The 21,096-nt window shown below is 36.3% G+C and overlaps 1 protein-coding gene across 6 annotated transcripts; it reads right to left on the reverse strand.

Annotated features, from left to right (window-relative positions):
- Window positions 1-1,513: 1,513 nt before the first annotated feature.
- On the reverse strand, window positions 1,514-20,615 carry LOC110739386 (putative cyclin-B3-1). Of its 6 annotated transcripts, none has more exons than XM_021919845.1 (23): window positions 17,329-20,609; window positions 17,182-17,227; window positions 17,049-17,106; window positions 16,859-16,940; window positions 16,489-16,549; window positions 16,345-16,399; window positions 16,183-16,270; window positions 15,635-15,692; window positions 14,715-14,772; window positions 14,554-14,638; window positions 14,394-14,426; window positions 14,233-14,287; window positions 13,396-13,444; window positions 13,213-13,306; window positions 12,287-12,344; window positions 4,201-4,488; window positions 3,995-4,117; window positions 3,099-3,188; window positions 2,852-3,013; window positions 2,714-2,773; window positions 2,315-2,413; window positions 2,037-2,215; window positions 1,514-1,952 (listed from the first exon to the last, which is right to left on the reverse strand). In XM_021919845.1, the coding sequence occupies exons 2-23, from the start codon at window positions 17,194-17,196 to the stop codon at window positions 1,817-1,819; spliced, it is 1,986 nt and encodes a 661-aa protein (XP_021775537.1). In that variant the 5' UTR covers window positions 17,197-17,227; window positions 17,329-20,609; the 3' UTR covers window positions 1,514-1,816. The 6 variants fall into 6 exon arrangements, with proteins under 6 accessions (XP_021775537.1, XP_021775539.1, XP_021775540.1 ...); XM_021919847.1 differs by having other exon boundaries at window positions 1,817-1,952; window positions 13,213-13,300; window positions 17,329-20,615; XM_021919848.1 differs by having other exon boundaries at window positions 1,817-1,952; window positions 14,554-14,629; window positions 17,329-20,614.
- Window positions 20,616-21,096: the final 481 nt, after the last annotated feature.

A 21,096-nucleotide genomic window follows, 5' to 3' on the forward strand; every position in this document is an offset into this window, starting at 1 on the left:
CCCTTTAATAATGGCTCTCTCACCTTCCTGAACCTTCTCACCACCACCTCACATCACAATCAACCTACCCCGTCAAGGCATCAACTAGCCCGCCCCACTACCCTCTCCTCTCTCCATCAAACAACCCACCACGTGCTACCCCCTTTGCAACCACCACAACCCCCACCACCACCACATACCCCACCATAACCAAACCCAGACCCGAAACCTTTCCTCCACTCCTACCCATATACTCGAACCACCAACCTCACCTAGCTGAAACCATTAAACCTTGTCCCACCCAAAACCCGAAACCCCAACCCACCTACCTAGAAACCGAAACCCCAACCCGCACCAATGTCCTTTTCTTCTCTCTCTTTCTCAATTTAATTTGGTGTTGTGTGGTGGTACATTGTTGATGTTGTGGGTGTTGTTTGCGGTTGAATTGTGGGTTGGTAGTGGATGGATGTTGTGTTGAGTGGTGAGGTGGTGTTGAGGTGGCTGTAGGTGGTGGTACAGTAGATGGTGGTGAGCCGTGAGTGGTTTAGGTGGTGATAATGGAGGAAGGGAGAGGAGAGAGAAACGGGTAGGAAGGGGAAAGGAGAAATTTTTTTTTTTAATTTTCAATTAAAAATATTATTTTAAAATTAAAAAAATTGACCAATTAAAAAGTTCCACGTGGATGGTAACCGGCTATAAAGGGTAAGGTGACCTGCTAGGGTTGCTGGAAGAAAACAATTGTAAACTTAGGATTATTCAAGGTTAATCGAAAGGTTGGATTATTTTGGGAGAATGAGTAAAAGGTTGGATTATTGGTGTGAAATTTTCCAAATAGTTATTGATCTATATAGATTAGGAATTACAAATGCAAAATTGATAAAAATCAACATTTTTACAACATTCACATATTTTTAAACAAAAAAAAAACAAAGGAAAAAAAAAAACCGAAAATTACTTCAAGTTTAGCAATTGCGGCGAAGATGATGATGATGATGATGATGGAGAATGCTACAATGGTGAGGAATTGGAGAATATCCGAAGTAAAAGGACAAATAAGTACAAAGATTAAAGGAAAGTGAGGTTTAAAAAAATAACTTTTAAACAAACAAAAGAGTAAAGATAAAATTTCAGATGGAGAGAAATTATGAGAGATAGAATTAATAGAGTTATAATTATAAAGAAAAAGAGAGAGTTAAGGTATAAGGGATAAAGGGAAAAATAAACATATGTTCATTTTTGAAGTACTATATGTTCATAATATGGGTGTAGCAGTGCAGAGAAAGAGAGAGTTAAGGTATAAGGGATAAAGGGAAAAATAAACATATGTTCATTTTTGAAGTACTATATGTTCATAATATGGGTGTAGTAGTGCAGCTAGCTTAGTTACACAAATGTGTAGCTAGGGATTTGCGCGTGGCAGAAGTGGTACAACAATGATACCAAACAGCAGTAGCAACTTGGGCTGAGCTTCAAAAGCCCAAGTGTATATGTGTAATACAGAGCAATCTCATATTCATACATAGTATAAACTAAGTTTAATTAGATTCTGCAGCAATCTAAAACTGGTCATATAGATGAGTTGATAGGTTGCATCCTTACTTCACTAATTAGAGTTTAAGTTGTACAGTCAGATAGCCTACTTCACAATGCCTCAATGTTTAATGTGTTGTGTATGTACATGTGTGCACAATATTATACACAAATTCAGACAAGGAATCTCCGAATCAGAAACTTAGATACAGCACAAACCCCAACAAAAAAAAAAGGGGGGGGGGGGGGGAGGAGATCAACAACAAGCTACACTGCCCACTAAAATCCACAGCAGGTATAGAAGGCTTCAAAGAGGAAGAGTGTCCAAAGGTTTGATAGCTGCAACACCACCAAACTCTGGCTGTATATACTTGTCATAAGTCACCTTCAAAAGACCTGCACTTGCAGCTTTGTGGATTCGGAGAATCATCTCCGCACAATCCCTGCAGAAAATCAATCAGTAAACTGCAGAAGTCATGGGGGAAATCATAAAGGTTTGACAGCAAAGCTGAATGGTGATAACTTGCCTGATTTGATGTTCCTCATGATGAGTATGCTTTCCAAGCAATGAAGTCCATCCTGGAATCTCATATAGGGTACAACGGGCAACATATACAGCTGCAGCACATAACAATGACGGTCTGAACCTCAAGGTTTCATATTCAACCAAGCATAACTCGATCAGGTAAAATGAGAGACGTTCATGCTGGAAGCCCAGGTAAAAAGTTGCTAGTTAGAAGCTAAAGATATTCTGGAAAAAGGTAAATGCAAGATTAAGTTATAAATAAATAAATAATCAACACACCCTTTTGTCTGACTGAGAAGCCTTGAGAAACCTTAGCATGAAGACATAAGCTGTTGGCAAATTCAGCCGAAATTTTAGCTTCTTGAGAATGCTCTTTTCCTGTGAATACGTTAAGCATCAAAGCCACTAGTTCACAAATATAAATATAGAAAGAAAACACAAATCAAAACTATAGTTCCCAATGGTATTAAAAATTACAGCCATAATATTCAAAATTGATCTAATGTTCCTAGTATGAATCGCAACTGGAGAAGAGAGTTTCCCAGAATCCCCTGCATAAAATATCTAATTGAACAATGGGCATTGATAGCTGTATGAATTTTCAATTGACATGTTATATTTGCCATATACTATTACAAGTAGCAAAAGTTTACCACTTCACCAAATCCAAAATCATACCATTTCAAGCATTTGCTTTCGGGTATATGATTCTGCTGAGATGCTAATCAAGTCTTTGACCTAACCCAAATAAACAATATAAGAAATTATTTAACATTAAAAGCACAAAGAAAAATATTTATTTATAACACTACCCACCTTTGGATGCCAAAAATCCTCGTACTTTGATGCAAGTAAAAGGGATGCAAGACCAATCAACTGAAATTCATTTTTCTTTATTGTAACTACTGAGAGATATCTGTCCAGCAGAGCTACTGTGAGGTAAAGTGTTTCTGGCATCAGATCAAATTTGAAGTGTACCTGTTAAAGAACAAACATGTGAATAGAATAAGATAAAGCTTAAGAGAATTGCACAAAATGGTTTCTCCGACCATTAGCCACCTACCTCTATAAGCCAATTAATTAATAAGCCCCGCATTTGTGGAGTAACATCTGTTTGAATCATCATATAATTTTCTGGTAGTGTACTCTGTGCCTGGAAAAAAATGACTAATTTCTTGTAAATAAAATGATTACTTCAAAACAAATCAATTGGAATGAATATAAATTATAACCCCTTATCAAGACCTGCCTAAAGCTAAGAAGAGCAATGATCTTTTGTAACTATCAGAGAATTCTGCCAATAAGCAATTCATGCCATCAGTTTCATGTCCGAGACAATTTCCAGTAGTAAAATATTTTTTAGGCAAAAAGTGATGGGCATCCCTTGCATACGGATAATGGAAATCAATTATCTTGTCTAAAAACATTCTTAAAGAGAAATGGCCACTGCCCAAGTCATGAAACATATAGCATGCTCAGAAGGCACTCTAGTCCAAAGCTTTCCTATGTGTTCCAAGGACCTACATCATTGTTCTTAAAAAGCCCAGGGTGATAACAATCAAAATTTCACAGTTCCAGATTAAAATAAATACATATGTTCATTAAAATCTTTACAAGATATAATTACAAATTACACCTGCTAATTGTCAGAAATTATTCCACAGGAAAATGCAGAAGAGTTCCGCAAGTTTTACATAAGCAGATTATCTTAACAGCTATGTAGCCAAAATAAAAATCTATGCTTCAAAGTACTCAGACGAAGACACTTTCAATATCAGGTTTTATAGCTGTAGCAAGTCAAGCTAGTCTATAGTCTTAGTAAGGTAGCAATTTATACAAGTTAATTAAAAATTCTGCCTAGCTGCATTGCATATTCTAGAGACTGAAATATAAATAGATACCTAAACATATCAAATATACAAAAATGGATAAGAAATTGATAAAGAGGATGACAATCACCTCCATTATCCAATAATACTCATAGATGTCATCAACATACTCTGCAACTTCAAGAGGATTACCCTCATCATCAATATTCGGCAACAGTTCATGTTCCCTGACTTCACTGCTCGATTTTAGAAGCTGCACAACTCATCCATTTTTTTGTTAAATTAGATTCTGCTAAATGCTAGTTGAGGAAATAAATAATAAATATTGGGTTTGACCTTTGATCTTGATATAAGCGAATATGTGTATGATTTTCTGCGCCCCGTGTTTTTGCTGACAGTAGTCTCTGATGACTGTGATTGCAAGTTGTCACTGTTTTTTGCTGGAATTCCTCTTCCAGCAACTTCTTCAAGAGAACCTGTACTCTTCAAAGTTTTGGCAACAGAATTGTCAACCTTCACTTTTCTGGCAGGTGTTGTACCAAATGATTTATCCAAATTACAGATGCTCTTGGATTTAGATCTCTTTTGGTCATTGGAAATCTGTAATCGGTTTCTTGCAATTGGCTGAATTACAAGATAAATGCATCAATCAGATTGCTAGGACAGAAAGAAAAATATTATAGTCTGAAGAATCAAACACAACGAACAAAGCCTCAATCAAATGCACAAATCTCAAACCCACAAATCTAAGATTATTCCTCCTTTTTAATTGTTAAACCATGTGTGTTGGGAGGAGAAGGGGGAAGGGGGGACCACAGAACCTGTTTGATTTATCCAAAAAGCCCAAGTAGGTAAGAGAGGAATTGTCAGCCAGGGGCTCAGTGCATATTGGGTAGTTGATATGTGAAAGGTTTACTAAAATAGGTATAGTGCAATTATATGCTACTTCCAGAAAAGGGCAGATGGTGAAAAGAAAAGAAAAATATTAAGGCCCTGTCAACCCCTTGTCCGCATCAAAACACAGATGCTACAATGAAAACGAATGGTTTTATTCAGTTTGGAGTAATGTTCAACAGCATCAATACTTTAAAGTTTAATATTTGCTATGTTAAGACAGAATAAGTAATACTTCCGACGTTCCCTAAATATTGCAACATGGGGATGGGACACGAATTTTAAGAAGATGAGAGAGAGAGAGAGAGAGAGAGGGGGGGGGGAACAAATATAAGGACTCGTGTTATGAGGAGAGAAAAAGAAAACATGTGCAAATAGAAACTTCCTAAAATGGTAATTGTTGCAATACTTGTGGAATGGAGGAAGTATAATGCTGTCTTTGAGTTCAACATAGAAACTGGATTTCCAGTAATAATTGATTTGGGGCACTAAGCCAAGAAAATGTGCCCCACCCACAGTTAAATGAACTAAGACTAGGAATTCAAATCTTTTACATAAAAAATCTGACCCGAAACGTAAACTGACAAATTGATTCACACGGAATGCTTATTGGTTACAAGTTTTCTTTTTTTTTTTTTTTTTTTTTTTTTTTTTATAGACAAGCTTTTGCCATTTCACTCAAGTGACATAAATATTCAGCAGATATACGCAAGAGTTGTAATCCAATCAATCAATCAAAGCCTTAATCCCATAAGTGGGGTCGGCTAACATGAACCATATTTGATTATTCCGTGTAGTCATCGACAGAAATCTTCCTCCTTCATCCCTTACGATCCAATGCTTCATCCTCGTGCAAATCCATATACTTCATATCCTTCCTAACTCCTTCCACTCTTCGAACCGGTGCACCCTTGGGTCTCCGTCTTACATGCCCAAACAAGAGCACGTGACTGACTTGAATACACACATAACAACTAATCATACTAACAGGAAAGTATCAATAACCAAAGGGAAAGAATCACCTTCCAAGCAACTCTGGTATATTAATTTCATTATGTACCACTACAGGAGTACAAGGCATGGATTTCCTTACCTTATTTGATTCAAGCACCGGTGATGGGATCAATCACTAATCAAGGTCCAAAGATACCTAAGGTCCTCAACCAAATAAATCTACTAAATTAGTAAATTACTTCTATACATCTCAGTGTTTGAAAAGGCGCGCGCCTAGGCGTTGAGGGGCAAGGCGATAGGGGGTAAGAGCTTTTTTGGGTCTGGGCGAGGCGTTTTCAATTAGGCGCACCAAAAGCGCACGAGGAGCACCTGAGGCGCACAAGAGGCGCTTTTGAAGTAATTTTCTGCCAATTATTTTAACTGTTTATACAGTGCGCCTCACTTCAAAGAGGCACACTGAGGCGCACCTAGGCGCTGCAAAACCCTTATCGCCTTAGTGCGCCTTGAGCTTTTTTATACATTGATACATCTCTTCACAACTTTTTTTCACTGAAGTTAAGATAGAGTACTAAGTATTAAAAAGCTGCATCAACTAAAGTTACAAATCCACAATTTGCACTCCAGTTAAGGATTTATAAATAGCTGAGAACATTCGCTAAGAGAACATTAAAGGAAGGCTTTCTTGACCATTTCTTGGTGTGATTGACTGAAAGTACACATATTTAGGACACTTCCCTAAAGGAAACTTAGTATCAATTACCTCTAGTAAAATTTTTCTATAAGTGAAACCTTGCAATATGAATTTTAAACATTAATTTTAAAAGAAAAACTTCCTCTGTTTTTTTTTTTTTTTTGTATACTTGCAACCTAATGAATTGGAACATAAACCAAGGAAAAGTAGATATGTAGTCAAAATGACTAATTTGCCCATAAGTCTACCTCTCTCTCCTTTTTACTAGCTCCATCAAAACAACAATCAAGCAATTTCTGATTTTCTTCACCGGCCAAAACAGCCTTTCTTCACCCACTTTCTCCCCACCGTTAGAGTTAACTTTAGGGTGTTGGTGTAGTTTCTGGGTGGGTTAGATGCCTTTTAGCATGGAAGAAATGGTTTTTGGTGTGTGAACTGATTTTGACGTGTGGGGGTGGTGTTGAGGGTGGTTTGGCCGAGTGGTTTTCAAGAGTGATTAAGGTTGTTTAAGAGTGGCTTGGGTGATTTTGGCATGGGTGGAGTGTTTATAAGGTGGTTAGGGCCGTTTTGCATTGCATTAGGGGTATTTCGAGTGGGTAGTGTTGTTTTCAAGATGGTAAGATGGTTTTTTGGGGTGGGTAGGATAAACGTTGATTGTGGTTATTCGGGTGGGTCGTGGGAGGCAAGAGGGGAAGGGCTGAGGAGAGACCGGTGGTAGGGAGGGTGTCCAGGCAAGAGCAATGTTGATAATGTACCACATCAAACTTACTTAATATGGCTTGGTTGCAAGTAATTAGAGTTATTAGACATTACCCTTAAAAGAAACGTGTTGTAAGTAAAAAAAAAAAAAAAAAGAGGAAGTACCTTATCAAAACATTTTGTTTTTGAAAAGTGTCATACTGCCATCTTTGCTTATTTATTTTCTTTTCTTTTTTTTTTTTTGATAACGGGCAAATAAGATAAGAGGTAATGTCTAGGCCCACTATTGTTTCCTTCTTGCATGAGCTAGGGCGTGGGCCGTGGACCCTATACCCCTCGCGACCTTATTACAACAAAAATAATCTAACATACTACTCATAGACGAAATTCTTGGGCAAGTCTTCGAACTTCCCATGGCGCAGCTAAAGGAGTCTGGACACCGCCACTGTGCTCTTCGTGCATATCTCAATTCACCAACTTATTTAACGTCCCTTCATGATGCCTTGCTTTATAGCGTTGAGCTCATGTAGTGGCGATATTGCTATGATGTTTTTCCCACCCCTCGCCATTTCAACTTGCCCTTTCTTGATTACCCAGGTATAGCCTCCTGCTACACGCCCCTTTTTAATACTTCTTCTACACACCATCAGTGAAGATAGTCAGTAGGGAATCCTTTACACATCTTCCTACATGCCAGAAAATATCTTGCTTGCTGGGCTCCTTCCCTAACTCTCCATCCCAACCTTACTGCCTTTCAATCTTACCACTGACTCCTGCAGAAGTGCCATGATACGCTTCGAATTCAGGGTATTCCTTCCAAAAGTCACCTCATTTCTATGTAGCCAAATCGCCCGTATCATAGCTGTAAAGTACTTGACTTGCTCTAATGTTGCTGCCTTGAACAAGTACTAAAGAATATTTCGTGTCCAAACATCTAATGGTGGGTCATACCCACCTGTTTGTATTCCCAATGGGCTACAAGCCCAAACTCTTTTTATGATTGAACAGTTCCTAAATAGATGTTCAACTGATTTTGATGAGCTATTACACACCATACACAATTCGCTGACTTCAATTCCTCTCTTTCGCAGATTACTCTTAGCACTCGTGTGAAGAATCTTCCATTCCAGCGCTCCGGGATGTCAAGTTTGCACATCTTCTTCCATACACTGCAGCTCTCCCCCTTGTGGATTGGGCTATTACTAGAGTAATTTCCTGCAATGTCATCCTTCCAAACATCCTCATCCTTCCCCTTATTCGAGCTAGTTGTGGTACTAAGAATATCCCTTACCGTATCAAAGTCGAACATACGCCATATCAAACCACAATTCCACTCCTTTGCTTCAATTATTAGGTGGCACAACTTCTTATATCTCAGAGAGTCTTCGCCAGCATAGACTCCTTAAACGTAATCCTACCTATTTTCAGCCAGGTATCATCTAGGATGCTCTTGTCCCTGCCATTGGAAATACATTTCCCAAACGTAGCTTTTGTCATGCTTCTAAAAGCCATGAATCCTTTCTCGGGGTTTTGTTCATTTTGCAAACTCAATTGGTGAGCATTGGTATTTCCCTTTTAGTACTTTACTCACTAATGAGTTTTCCACTTTATGTATTCTCCATGCTTGTTTATAGAGCAAGTTTGTATTTAACATGAGTATGTTTCTCAGTGCTAAGCCTCCTTAATCTTTCCTTAGCTCCAACACCTCCTTCTTTCTCCAATAGATCGGCCTCTTCTCCATAAAGGGTCCCCAAAAGAAATGTAGGCAAGTCGATGTCAGTTTGGACATAATCTTCTTTAGGAGCATGTAGATAGATAGGATGTGAGAAAGTATGGCAATTAGGATGGAGTTTGTGAGGACAAGTTTGCCGGCTTGGGAGAGGTTTTGGAATTTACACGACAAAGAGGTTTTGGAATTTACACGATAGAATCTTCTGTTGTGTACATTCCACTAGGAAGTTGAGAGTTCCACATGATCTACCATCGACATCCAAAGGGCAGCCCAAGTAGGTGCCTAATTTTTCTCTTGCTTCACTTGCAGTGGTTTCTTCATGATTCTTTGAACCTACTTGGAGTGTTAGGACTGAAGATCATATACGACTTTTCCTTGCTCACCATTTCCCCACTGATAACGCAAAACTCGTCTAGGCACTTGTTGATGGCAGCACATGAGTTTATGGAGGGCTTGAAGAAGAACAAAGCATCATCCGCAAAGAACAGGTGGGTAATCGGTGGAGCATTTTTGTGGACCTTTATGCGTGTTAGTGTGCCCTCCCTTTGTAGGAAGCTCACCTTTCTTGACAACACCTCCATGCATAGGATGAAAATATGTGTTTGGATAAATCTATTTTTGGAGAGTGATCCAAAAAGGAGACAGCAAAGAAAAAGGAATCTAGTGAATTAGGAAAGCTGGTTGGGTTTTTAAGCACTGATTTATGTGGTTGTTGGGGTTTTGAAATTAATGCATCAAAATGGGATAAGTTTTGGGCCTTAGGAAAGGTTTAATCATCCTACCAAGCTCATCCCATGACTCAAAAGAGAAGTCCGAATCATTGGAATAAATGAAATTAGGAGCCGAGAAACGCTTACCTCCAGAAATTGGATCACTTTGCTTGAAAAAACTGGTAGAGCCCACCGGCCCATTAACGTCCCAAATAACACAAGCTGCATCATCCATCTCCAAGAGATCTACGTCCCCTAATTTTGGAAGGAGGAGCTTACTAAGGCTGGAGGGGACCGAGGGGGTTGAAAGCAACAACTCAATGTCGCTGGTTGGGGGAGAAAAATCGAACAGCTTAGCAAGAGAGTTGGGGAGCTCCATGAGTCATGAAAAGGAGTTAAAAAGCTTCTGAGTTTTTTTGGAAAAAACCAAAGGAGTGGGAGTGATGAGTGAGATTGGTTTGTTTAAATAAAGAAAGCCATGGGGTGTGGGAATGTCAACCCGAGTGGGTGGGCAAGCATTAATTCCACTTGAGGGAAGTTTAAAGAGTATCATTATACCTCAAGAACTTCTGTTCTTACTTGAAACAGAAATAAACCTGTCAGTCGTACCATTTGAAAAGGCGGTCAGATAGAAGAGTCCTGAAATACCAAAAAGCCCTTATCAACCCGGACCTCATGGGTATTAGTAAGGGCAATTTTGGGAAAACTGCTAAGAAAACCCGGTTCATAATCTTCTACAAGATTTTCTCCCTCCCGTTTTTCTGTCTTAAATGTTGCATTAGTCTTAGTCTTTTCCGACTGTCTCCCGTCTTCGAAGCAGAATAAATCCGGGCTCGGCTTCCGCTTTTCTGGCGGATCATTGGAGAAATAGTGAAATTTCACTGTGCTTTAAGGCTAACTTGCGATGGTGCTGGGGTATGCGGGCTATGTTGCGGTTCTCTTTCTTTTCCGGATTGGCTTTCCTTCTCGGAGTTGTCTACAATGTCACCCTCCTCACCTCCATTTTCCCTAGCAGCACCCGCATTACCTTCGTGAGGATCTGAGCTATCTTCACTCGATTCCTCTACATTTTCCATGGCATCATCTTCATCGTCATCATCATCTTCTTGTCAACCTCTTTCGCCGCCGCTATTACTATCAGAGCTTGACGATGATTCAAGATCCCACCCATTTTGGATTTGCTTGACCCATCACAGTATCTTCCTAGAGTTAAATCAATCAATCTGGTTCTGTGCCTTTCTACGCTCTTTAGCCTAATAAGCTTTCATGTAAACAAAGGCTTGTACAACGAACTAATTTTCAAGCAACCATCCCCGTTGCACACTCGCATCATCGCAACTTCGATCTCCTTACTTTTGTTGGACAGTGGTTTCCTTTATGACCAATCCTGCCACAAATGCTAAAGAAGACAAACATTCCTTCATATCGAAAACTAACCCATTCGAAATTACCCATGGCATATTTAAAGTAGAAGCCAGGGATGAGTGGTTTGCTAATGTCCACCCCATACTCTAGCTCGAATGACACTACGGACAGGATTTTTTAAGGAGTCCTCATCATAGAAAAGTACCTTTTCTAGCCTTGCAAAAGCCCTGCTTGCCACCTTAATGTTGTTGTAATACAGAGAAAAGCCTGCAACTTTTACCCAGATGTACGTGGAATCAAAAGGCATTGATCGCATCGCATGTCCTATTAAGCACATTTTTAGGACTAGGAGTGCTCCTTTAGTTCGTCACCCCGTTCCTCGCCAGCGCTTTGCAATCATCCGAATTTATGAACTTAAACAGGAACACATCTTTAACCTTTTCAATAGTGACTAGGCCTTTAGTTCTCCAATTCGAGAAAACCCATGCCCAGATTTCCTCCCTTGAGAAGTCCTTGTTTCTCTAGTCTTTAAACTTCCCCACGACCATTTTACCTGCATGAGCTTTTAGTTTTTTATCTGCTGTTGGCCGAATTATAGGCCCCATTTGGCGGATATTAGAGAACGAAAACGGGTTTCTGTTTGGTGAAAATCTTCAATAAAGGGAAAGAAAAGAGAGTAGAATAAGAAAGGAAGAGTTTGAAAGAGAGAGTAGAGAAGTGATGAGAAAGAAAGGAGAAGACAGGGACATAGGAAAAAGGGGGTTTAGAGAGAGATGCTCTAGAAATCTAGAGAGAGAAAAGGTATACTTGTGTTGTGTGTTCATTTTCTTAGTGATCACAACATTAAAACTGATAAATGACCTGATCAATTGTTAGTCGGTCATCACTTTGTTGCTAAAGGGCAGTATGGTGATTGTTATATTTATACGAAAAATCTAAAAATAATTAAATATATAGAGTACTTTATTTTAAAATCTTAGCAGAATTACCATATAAATGGTATTTAGGTGTAAAAAATATCAATTCATCTGTTTGAACATGATCCTTTATGTCACCTTAGTAATGGTAGTTATAATAAGGAATGTTATTTAATAGGATATCCAAAAACAGAAAGTTGGCAACTCTTTAGTTCAAACAAACATAAAATTATCTATATTAACACCCCCAAATTCCAAAAAAAAATATAAGAAAAAAATAGTGCTTTATCATGAAACATTTTGAGCAAATACGATGATATTGTGGTGTGTTAGTGTTCAACTAGACTTGGTGCTCTAAAAAAATAGTAATTATGTAAGGTTTACTACAAATTGGCTAAAATTCTTTCAAGTGCACTTTTGGAGAGAGAGAGATTCATTGAATACAGTAATCATTAAGTACCTTGACTGGTATTTTTACCCCTCCAAAAGCATCCTTGTTAGTTTGAATTCTCAGTGACCTACACCAGACAGGATAACATGCAGTTAATTAAGATACCCCTTATTTAATCTATTACCAATAACCAGCTTACATTTCAAAAAATCAAACATAAAAGGAACATCACTCTGGACAATACAGAATTTAAAAGCATGTAAGCAGAAAATTCTTGAAGGTGTTACTTTCATTCATAAGAGTAAAATGAAGAAATGTGGGGAGGGGGGCGACTAATCAAGCATGCACATATAAACAAACACACAACTCATTAACATCAAAAGCTCCAGCCTCCAGGTGTGTAGTAAAAGTAAGTTATACTTATTTCAGCCTATCATGTAAGAGTAGAAAAGGTTATTCATAATCTACAAAGATGAACTTTCAATTAGAGAGCTTCCTAGACTGACATCTTCACCAAAAAGCTATTTAATGGAACTGGTATGCTATCTTGTCCTAATGAATTATCACACTAAACTGAGAAAAATCTAACATTGCACTCTAATGATTAAACAGCATAAACAACAGCATATTCATCATAGTTCCTAAACCACTGAGAAGCTGAGATTAAAGCAAACAACAACATAGAGTCGTAACTAAAGAATCTAATTAAGCTAATTTTCAATAATCATGCCAAGAGGCAAGAGCATCCAAGAAAAACATCTATCATTGCTAACTTTTTGACCTCTACCTGATATCACACCTAGTCTGACCACTAAACAAGAAGAAAAAATGACAGGTGAAATTTGGGTTTGACAGAACAAAAGAGGCAGCAAAAGTTTCCTTCAAACTTCAGACATAAACCAATGCAGAAAATAACATGGAAAGGCGCTATAGGTGCCAAAAAAATTTTAAATAATAACATCCAGAGGTAAAAGGTTTCCTGCAGTAATACTCACTTTGTTGGGAAGTTGTCATTCACTTTTTCCTTTGAAACTTTGCCACTGAGATTGCTCATTTGGGGAGCTAATTTTCCACCAACCTTAGCTTTTACTTAGGCATTAAAGAGAGTAAGTTAGAATCTTTCCATACATTATACCTATATGTTCAACCAATGGAAATTTACAAAGTACTATACTCACTTGGGAAACCAATTTTTTTTGTAGACTTCTCCTCACTCGTTTTGTCTACCTGTCATACAAGTATATACCAGTAATATTATATCACGTAATTTATATATAATGTTAAAACTTAAAGGAAAGCCATGACATCTCTATATGTATCGCTATTACTTGACATGACGTTGTGACATGTCATGCGCACACATTACCTAATATTGTGTCATCACCAAAAAAAAAAAAAAAAAAAAAAAAAAAAAAAAAAAAAAATTGGTTTCAGCACTCAAAGTCATGACCTCACGTTCATTTATTTAAAATCTTAACTACCATTGATAGAATTTATGACTCTGAAAAGTCTGAATCACTCAATAAAGAGAAAGGACTATTTATAAATATTACAACTTTAATACCTAAATAACTTCTTTATTTACTTAAATAATACATTATTTTTCTTATAGTTATTAAAATCATAAACAAAACTTAGGTAAATAGGTAACTGGAAAAGGAATAGGAAAAAATGTTGCAATCTTTAGATAACCAAATCTGTTATGCGTTTCCTAATTTACATAATTCTTTTTAAACAATGCCCATTTTTTAAAAACTTATGTTCAATTTCCAGGTTAAGATAAATTTTATAAGCTACATGTGGAATGCAAAAAGAGTCATTTTCTATACAAACAAGTAAACTACTTCAAAATGTAGAAATAATTGTTAGGTAACCAATTTGTATTTTAACATCACATAACTCGAAATTTAAAATTTTATTTTTCACCAAATACAAAAAATAATAATGTAAACTACATACAACTATACAAGTATACTCTGACTTTTATTCTCATGAGAAGCAACAGTAGAAGCTACCTTTATGTCACTAGAATCCAGCTGACTAGCCTTCTTCATCACTGGAAAAGACTTCCTTTAAATCATGACATGAGCAAAACAGATAATGAGAAAGGTTGCATCAATATAACAGAAGGAAACTTGCAGGGAGTCAAATCACAAGTTTCATGAAAGCAACAAACCTTGTAATTGTATTACTATTCTTAGAAATCTTCCTGATGACAAAAAGGGTAATAAAAAAATATGCATTATGCTACAGCTTATGAGAATAGAAACAATTAATTGTATAAACAAGTTCGTAGTTTGTCAAATAGAATATACAAGGCACAAAAGAGCCAAAACCTGGTTATGTTTTCCATAGTTTCATTCACTTTGACCCTGTGGAAATTTGAAGATGCCCTTTGAGCTTTGGTGGTAGCTGTAGCCACTAAAGCACAGGATAGCGGTTACTAAAAAAGAAGACATGGTGATAGTACCATATAAAACTACAAATTAATTCTTACCTTTTACAGCAGTGTTTGAGACGGAAACACCTCGAGTTAAGTTTCCCTTAAGATTTCCCTGTTCAAAGATAGAGTCAAAGTTGTAGAAAATTTTGAGAACCAGTTCTGTAAGATTATGAGGGATAAGGAAAAGGACGCAAGGGATAAGGAAAATGACTCACTTATAACTTAGTCATTTTTCCCTTTATGATATTCATAAACACGGCATAATTTTCTAACCCCAACCCCCCCCCCCCCAACAGACACACACCTCCCCCGAAATACCCAATATGCATGCTCCTACATAAAATCTCCTTTCTCAGAATTGGCTGCCAAAACGGCATTTGCAGAGACAGATTAATGCAGAAGGCAGAAGAGCTAAAATGGCCATAGCCCTTAAACTGTAAAACTGCCGGAGAATAGAAAGGTCTAAATTCTCGGACTGTAGCCTTATGTAGAGCTTTGAGCAGTATGAGCATACAATGATAAAACATATACTACGTAAATTGATCTTTTCGCATTGCATATCACGCTATTCCTTTTCTTTGGTAAAACCATAAAACAATACATGGTTTCTTTGGATTATTATGGACAAAAATAGAAAATTGGATCATTACATTGTCTATGCTTCATACATTGGGTAGTAGACTATAGTAGCTCTTTAGATTAAGGGTCAATTGGAAATAGTCACTCCATTATGCAATGGTAAGATTGCATAATGGAAAGATTCCATACATGTGTATCCCTTACCCAAGCTAAAATATGAAACCGTGTTTCAGACATCGGAAAAATATTGAGTTGATACTTGAAAGTAATATATAATGTTCATTAATAGTTCAATATAAAGCCAACAACGAGAATTTTTAGGAACTTTCAATATTAAATATGCCAACCTAAAGCAATAAGACCATTCAAAGTAAATTAACAAACAATTGGCATACCGCTTGAGATCGACTAGACGAAGAAGTATTAGTAAGAGTGCCAAAAGCCACTGAATTCCTGAAAAATTTATTACAGTTAGTGTATTCAACTATGTTTTCATTCCCATACACATTAGAATTCTTCTCTTTATAAATTCAAGATGACAAAATAGATTTGCAGATAGAATAACCCACTTTAGATATTTGAGAAAGGTTTGTCAACAAACATATAATTGCATTATAATTTTTGCTGAACCTTCAAACAACAATTGACAATGCAAAAGCAAAGTTGGCATAGCCAGGATACCTATACAACCAAGTCAAAGGAATGTCCTTTTTGAACTTTTTTGTATACTTTAAGCCTGAGGCATTTTGATGTAGTCAGCAGAAAAAATATTTACTTGTCCATACCGAATTTTTTTTAATTTAAGTGAGTTACTAGCTTATTAACCACGAGAATAGAGAAAAACCCCCATATAAAGTACAACTGATCTCTTTTTGTCCATTTAATACGATTACAACATCCAACAGATTTTGTAAAAACAATGCTAGCCATGAGTCGCGCTCACCTCGAACCACTTAGTTTCTCAAATCTAGATGATTGCCTCCGTATATTGCTGACATCAGCCAATGCTTTTCTTCCAACCTTTGTCTTGTCTGCACTAAAAGCAAAGTGTGTCAAAGAACAGAAAACAGAAAAGTTATGTCATACATGTAGCCAAAATCCATACCAAGAGCACCATGGCAGCTTCTAGTTAACTCAGCACCACTGACTTGGATCTTTGTCTTGAAAACAAAGTACCGAATGCATAAGCACAAATATTACCTAAGTAATTTCAGCAGCAAATACATAAACGAGCAAGGCTATTTAATACCTTAGTCCCAATGGTACTAGGCGGTGCAGTCGCCTTCTTTTTTGACACAAGAGATGTTCTCCTGTCACACAAAAGACCATATAATTCATGATGAATCTATCCAAATCTACCACATTATCGAAGATTTTGTTCTTAATAAATCCACTAGCCCTAAACTAAACAAATCAATTGTCTTAGTGTTCTCAATCACACATACTACGACCACAACAACAACAACAAAGCTTTAGTCCCAAAATGATTTGGGTTCGGCTAATATAAATTGTCATAAGAAATGGCACGGTTAAAGAAAAGGACATAACAAAATAATCATTTGAAACAGTTTGAAAAAGGTGAGTAAAGAGTTAACAAAAATGAAAAAGACGGAACTTACGGAAGCTTAGCATCGGCATCGTCGCTACTACGGCCATTAACCGTCTGTCTATCCGAATAAACCTTAAATTTACTCATACCAACTGTCCCAAGAACAATACAACAAAATGCAAATCAATAAACTACTATACTTCACTAGTTCACTGAAATGTTAAAAACACAAAAATGAACAAACGACACAAATACATTACCATTCTTAGTAGTTCCCCAATTCTCTGTAGTCTTGATTTGCCGAATAACAGTTTTTCCCTTCAAAAACACAATAAATATTAAAATTTTCAAAAAAAAAATCAAATTAGTACAAAAATTAGGGTTTATGAAAACCTTGAGAAGCACCATTTTTGCTGCTTCTTCTGATTCTTCCTGCTCTCTTCAATCGAAATAAACAAAAATGTATAAGAAAAATTGCAGTAATTTGTAATTTTAGATTCAAAATGTAAGAAATTGAAATAAAAATTATGATTTGTGTACCTTGATGAATAGAGCTAGATCATTTCTTTTCGTTAAAATTAAATTATCTTATCTTTCTGAATCTATGCTTTCGAGAATTGGCGGAGTTGAATTTTGAAAGAAGATGAATATTTAGAAGAATATAAATCAGATGCCCATAAATGAAAATGCCCGCCTTGCTTTAGTTTTTGAACCCCCACATGAAAAAATATACTAACATATTCACTTCACAAAATTTTAAGATAAAACAATTTAATGAATAATAATTAATTTACTTACATAGTCCATGTCTTAATCATGCATTTTTAACCTCTTAAAATAATGATATCTACTTTAAAGATATTCAATCCCTACCTTAAATTTTTTTTTTTTCTCATTTCTACTTGAGTCACTGGCCACCTCATTTTAAAAATGATTAAACTCTGTCCACTATTCAATATATACAACGCTTTTTCTGTGTGACTGGCACGACTGACACACGCCAAAACACGAGTTGTTAGTATATAAGCAAATTAAACGGAAAAACTTATATCAATGTTGTGTAGACCAATTGACAATTGTTGCGTCGTGGTAAACCACTGACCTAAAAGACGATTCCGCGTTACCCCGGTGCAGTAAACATCAAGCGGGCGCACTCCAGGATAAGCACGGCGCCGAAATTTGTGTGCACTCACAAACCCGACTGGAACCGGAATACTTGCCCAAAAACCGAAGGGATAAATTTAAAGAGGGTAAAAGATAGTCGATTTTTGTGTGTCTTATGGAAGCAAGGAAACATGAATATATATATATATATATGTGTTTTAAGAGGTTGGAGCATAGCTTATAAAGCATAGGAATAAGGGTAAAACCATCAGTCATTAAAGGCATAAATGCCATACTTAATCAACATTAACTAGCCATTAAAAGAACTAATAAATGGGTAATTCAAGGGAGCATAATTACTGGCTATTAAGAGCAATCTCAACAGCCACACACAATTAATTATGTGACTTTCCTTGTTTAACATCAAGAACTTCCAACAATCCCCCACAGGTTCGAAGATGTGAAAAGAAAGAAAGAAAATTGGTTTTGGGCAAAACAAAACAATTGCATAAGTGTCAATGTCTCGCGACTTGAATTAACACATAGTGGACATCAAGCTATGAACCCTCACCTACCAAGTGACCTTCGTCTTGAACTTAATAGAGAGTTAGGGACCCGTCACTTTGACCACACAATTGAACATGTATAATATTCTAAAATTCCGCGAATAAAAGTGACACATTATACTGGCCATATGTCCAGCCTGGATGCTCATAGGTGCTCTAGAGTATAAGCCCACGAAATAATCATAGGAAGCGGCCACACTTCCACACCTAAGTAGGTGAACTCCATCAAGTGTGAGCTACAACACACCTCCAAAAATATGGATATGGGTTCATTAAGAGTCATATGCTCAACCTCCTTCTCATTTGTAGCTAAGCACAAACAAACATCTAGAGATGGACAAATAAAATAAAAATGTGCTTCCGAATTATTACATAATGTTCCCCTTTGAACTCATGGTGAGTAGGAGTTCACTATTTCACAATTCATACAACGGGCTTTAGCCCCATCTCTTCCGATGTTTTCAAAACTAGTTTTTTTTTCATAGGCCTTTAGTTAACGGATCTGTAACATTTCTTTTAGACTTTATGTAGTGTAGTGATATCACCCCATTCGACAAAATTATCTTTGACATCAACTATTATAGGCATGTTTCAATCAAAAGTAACCACAACTTGCAAATCATAACAAATTCTCCTACAATGGGATATTTGCAAGTACATTTGCTCATAAGAGCCATATACTCTTGACCATCTTGCCTCATAATCGGCCTGTCAATTTAAGAGAAATAAATTAGATTATTCCAAAACAAACATAGCAAAACAAGGCTTCTTTGCACAATTTCCAAAACATAGCTCCACCACTTAGTGGTGCAGACATAACCGCTTGAGTTTGAACTCTTCGTCAAACTCTAAGAACTCATGGAAACTTGCAATAGTGCAACCTCTAATCTTGTGTACTTTTCAAGTACATATGCAACCTCCTCAAAACAATCTAATGATCATTGCTCGAGTTAAGAGTATACCTGCTTAATCTACTTACATAATAAACAATGTTAGATTAAGCATAGTTCCCAAGAAACATAACACTACCAAATGGACACAAATTGCTCCCATATAATCCATAAATTCAAAAAATTTATCTAATAGCAATGACTCATCCAACAAGTTTAGCCTTATGGAGTTCATTCCAACAAAATCCTTAGGAAATAAATCAAGCATTACAATCCCAAGAAAAAGATTGTCAAATCCTACACATAGTTAGACATAACCTAACTCATATTCAATGACTTCTTCCACGGAATCACTCACTCATGATATTCCACTGATTTAAAGTAGATACTCTAAAGACATATTGATATCAAAACAAACTTGTAAGGCAAACACCATCAAAAACCGTCTTTAGCACAATTAATCACTTTCGGGCTTCACATTAAACACTAGAAAAATCTAACATTAATGTGCATATCTAATCACTTGAAACATAGTGCTAACACACATATATGCCAAAGACAAATAATCCATATAAAGGACCAATCAGACTCGGAATAAAAATTACTCCAAGACTCGCCTACAAAGTCATGAACTAAATGCAATTACTAAGCAGAAACCGAGTCAAGACTTTGAGTCCAACACTAATTCTTTATTACTTCCCCCACATTGGACAACAAAGTCCGATTCAAAACCCTTACCAATGCACCCACATTCTCAATGAATGAAATATTTGGACATGAAAACTCCCTCCAAAATTCATATGGGATCTTTAACATAAATTTCTTATTAAGAAATAGCATAAGTTTATACCCCCACATGAAAACATAAGGTCCAAATCCCAAAAATAAAGCATAGTCAAATACATGATTGAGAAAAAACTCATAACTATGTCATAGGACTTGGGTGTAATAACATATAAGGTGGCAAGGGAGTAGAGATAGATCTTTGAAACATTGAATTAATCAAAGAAAATAATTCAACAATACTTCAAGATATTAATACTTATGCCACCGTATAAAATTCAAAGCATTTACAAAAATTGCACAAACTTTATTCATTAAAAATTATAATACAATAAAGAGTCCGTCATAGGCGATAACAACAAACCATCATAAAATATTGGAAAAATCGTAGTCTAATTCCCAAAATACTTTACTAAAGAATTCTCCAAAGAGAAAGTCATCTAATATCCTTACAGAAAAATTATCACATAATTTCCCTTCACAAAACTCAACAAGTTTGAGAATTATAAATTCTACACATGCTAATGAAATACCGAAAATAAAGTAATGAAATCAATTGAGTTATGAATAAAGCTTCTCAATACGAGTATTGCATATCATGGATTCAAGAAATTGACATAATACTTCTCAATTCCATTCTCAACACATACATGAATCATGATAAAAGTAGTACTTGGAGTACATACATGCACCTCAAAAAAATGTTAAAAACATTGCTCAAAAGCATCCTACTAAATAACAAGTTACTCCACAAAATGTAGAACCAACAAATTAATGGTAATTGATTATATGTAATATAATTTCATACTCATGAAATATGGACATTATAACTTTTACTTTCTAATAATCATTCAACAAATATTTAATTGAAAAATTCAACATTCAACATACTTTGTCAATAGCCACAAAAGCATATATTTGTTAAGATGATTACTAGGAATTAAACCAAATGATAAACATAACAA

Source organism: Chenopodium quinoa, unplaced genomic scaffold (genome assembly GCF_001683475.1).
Source record: "Chenopodium quinoa cultivar QQ74 unplaced genomic scaffold, ASM168347v1, whole genome shotgun sequence".
Taxonomy (NCBI): domain Eukaryota; kingdom Viridiplantae; phylum Streptophyta; class Magnoliopsida; order Caryophyllales; family Amaranthaceae; genus Chenopodium; species Chenopodium quinoa.

Excerpts from the sequence above, each read along its gene's own strand:
- LOC110739386 (XM_021919845.1), bottom strand. Across the intron at positions 3,189-3,994 it reads AGTATTATTGGATAATGGAG|GCACAGAGTACACTACCAGA; the intron begins GTGATTGTCATC and ends ATTTTTTTCCAG. Across the intron at positions 1,953-2,036 it reads CATGAGGAACATCAAATCAG|GGATTGTGCGGAGATGATTC; the intron begins GCAAGTTATCAC and ends GATTTTCTGCAG.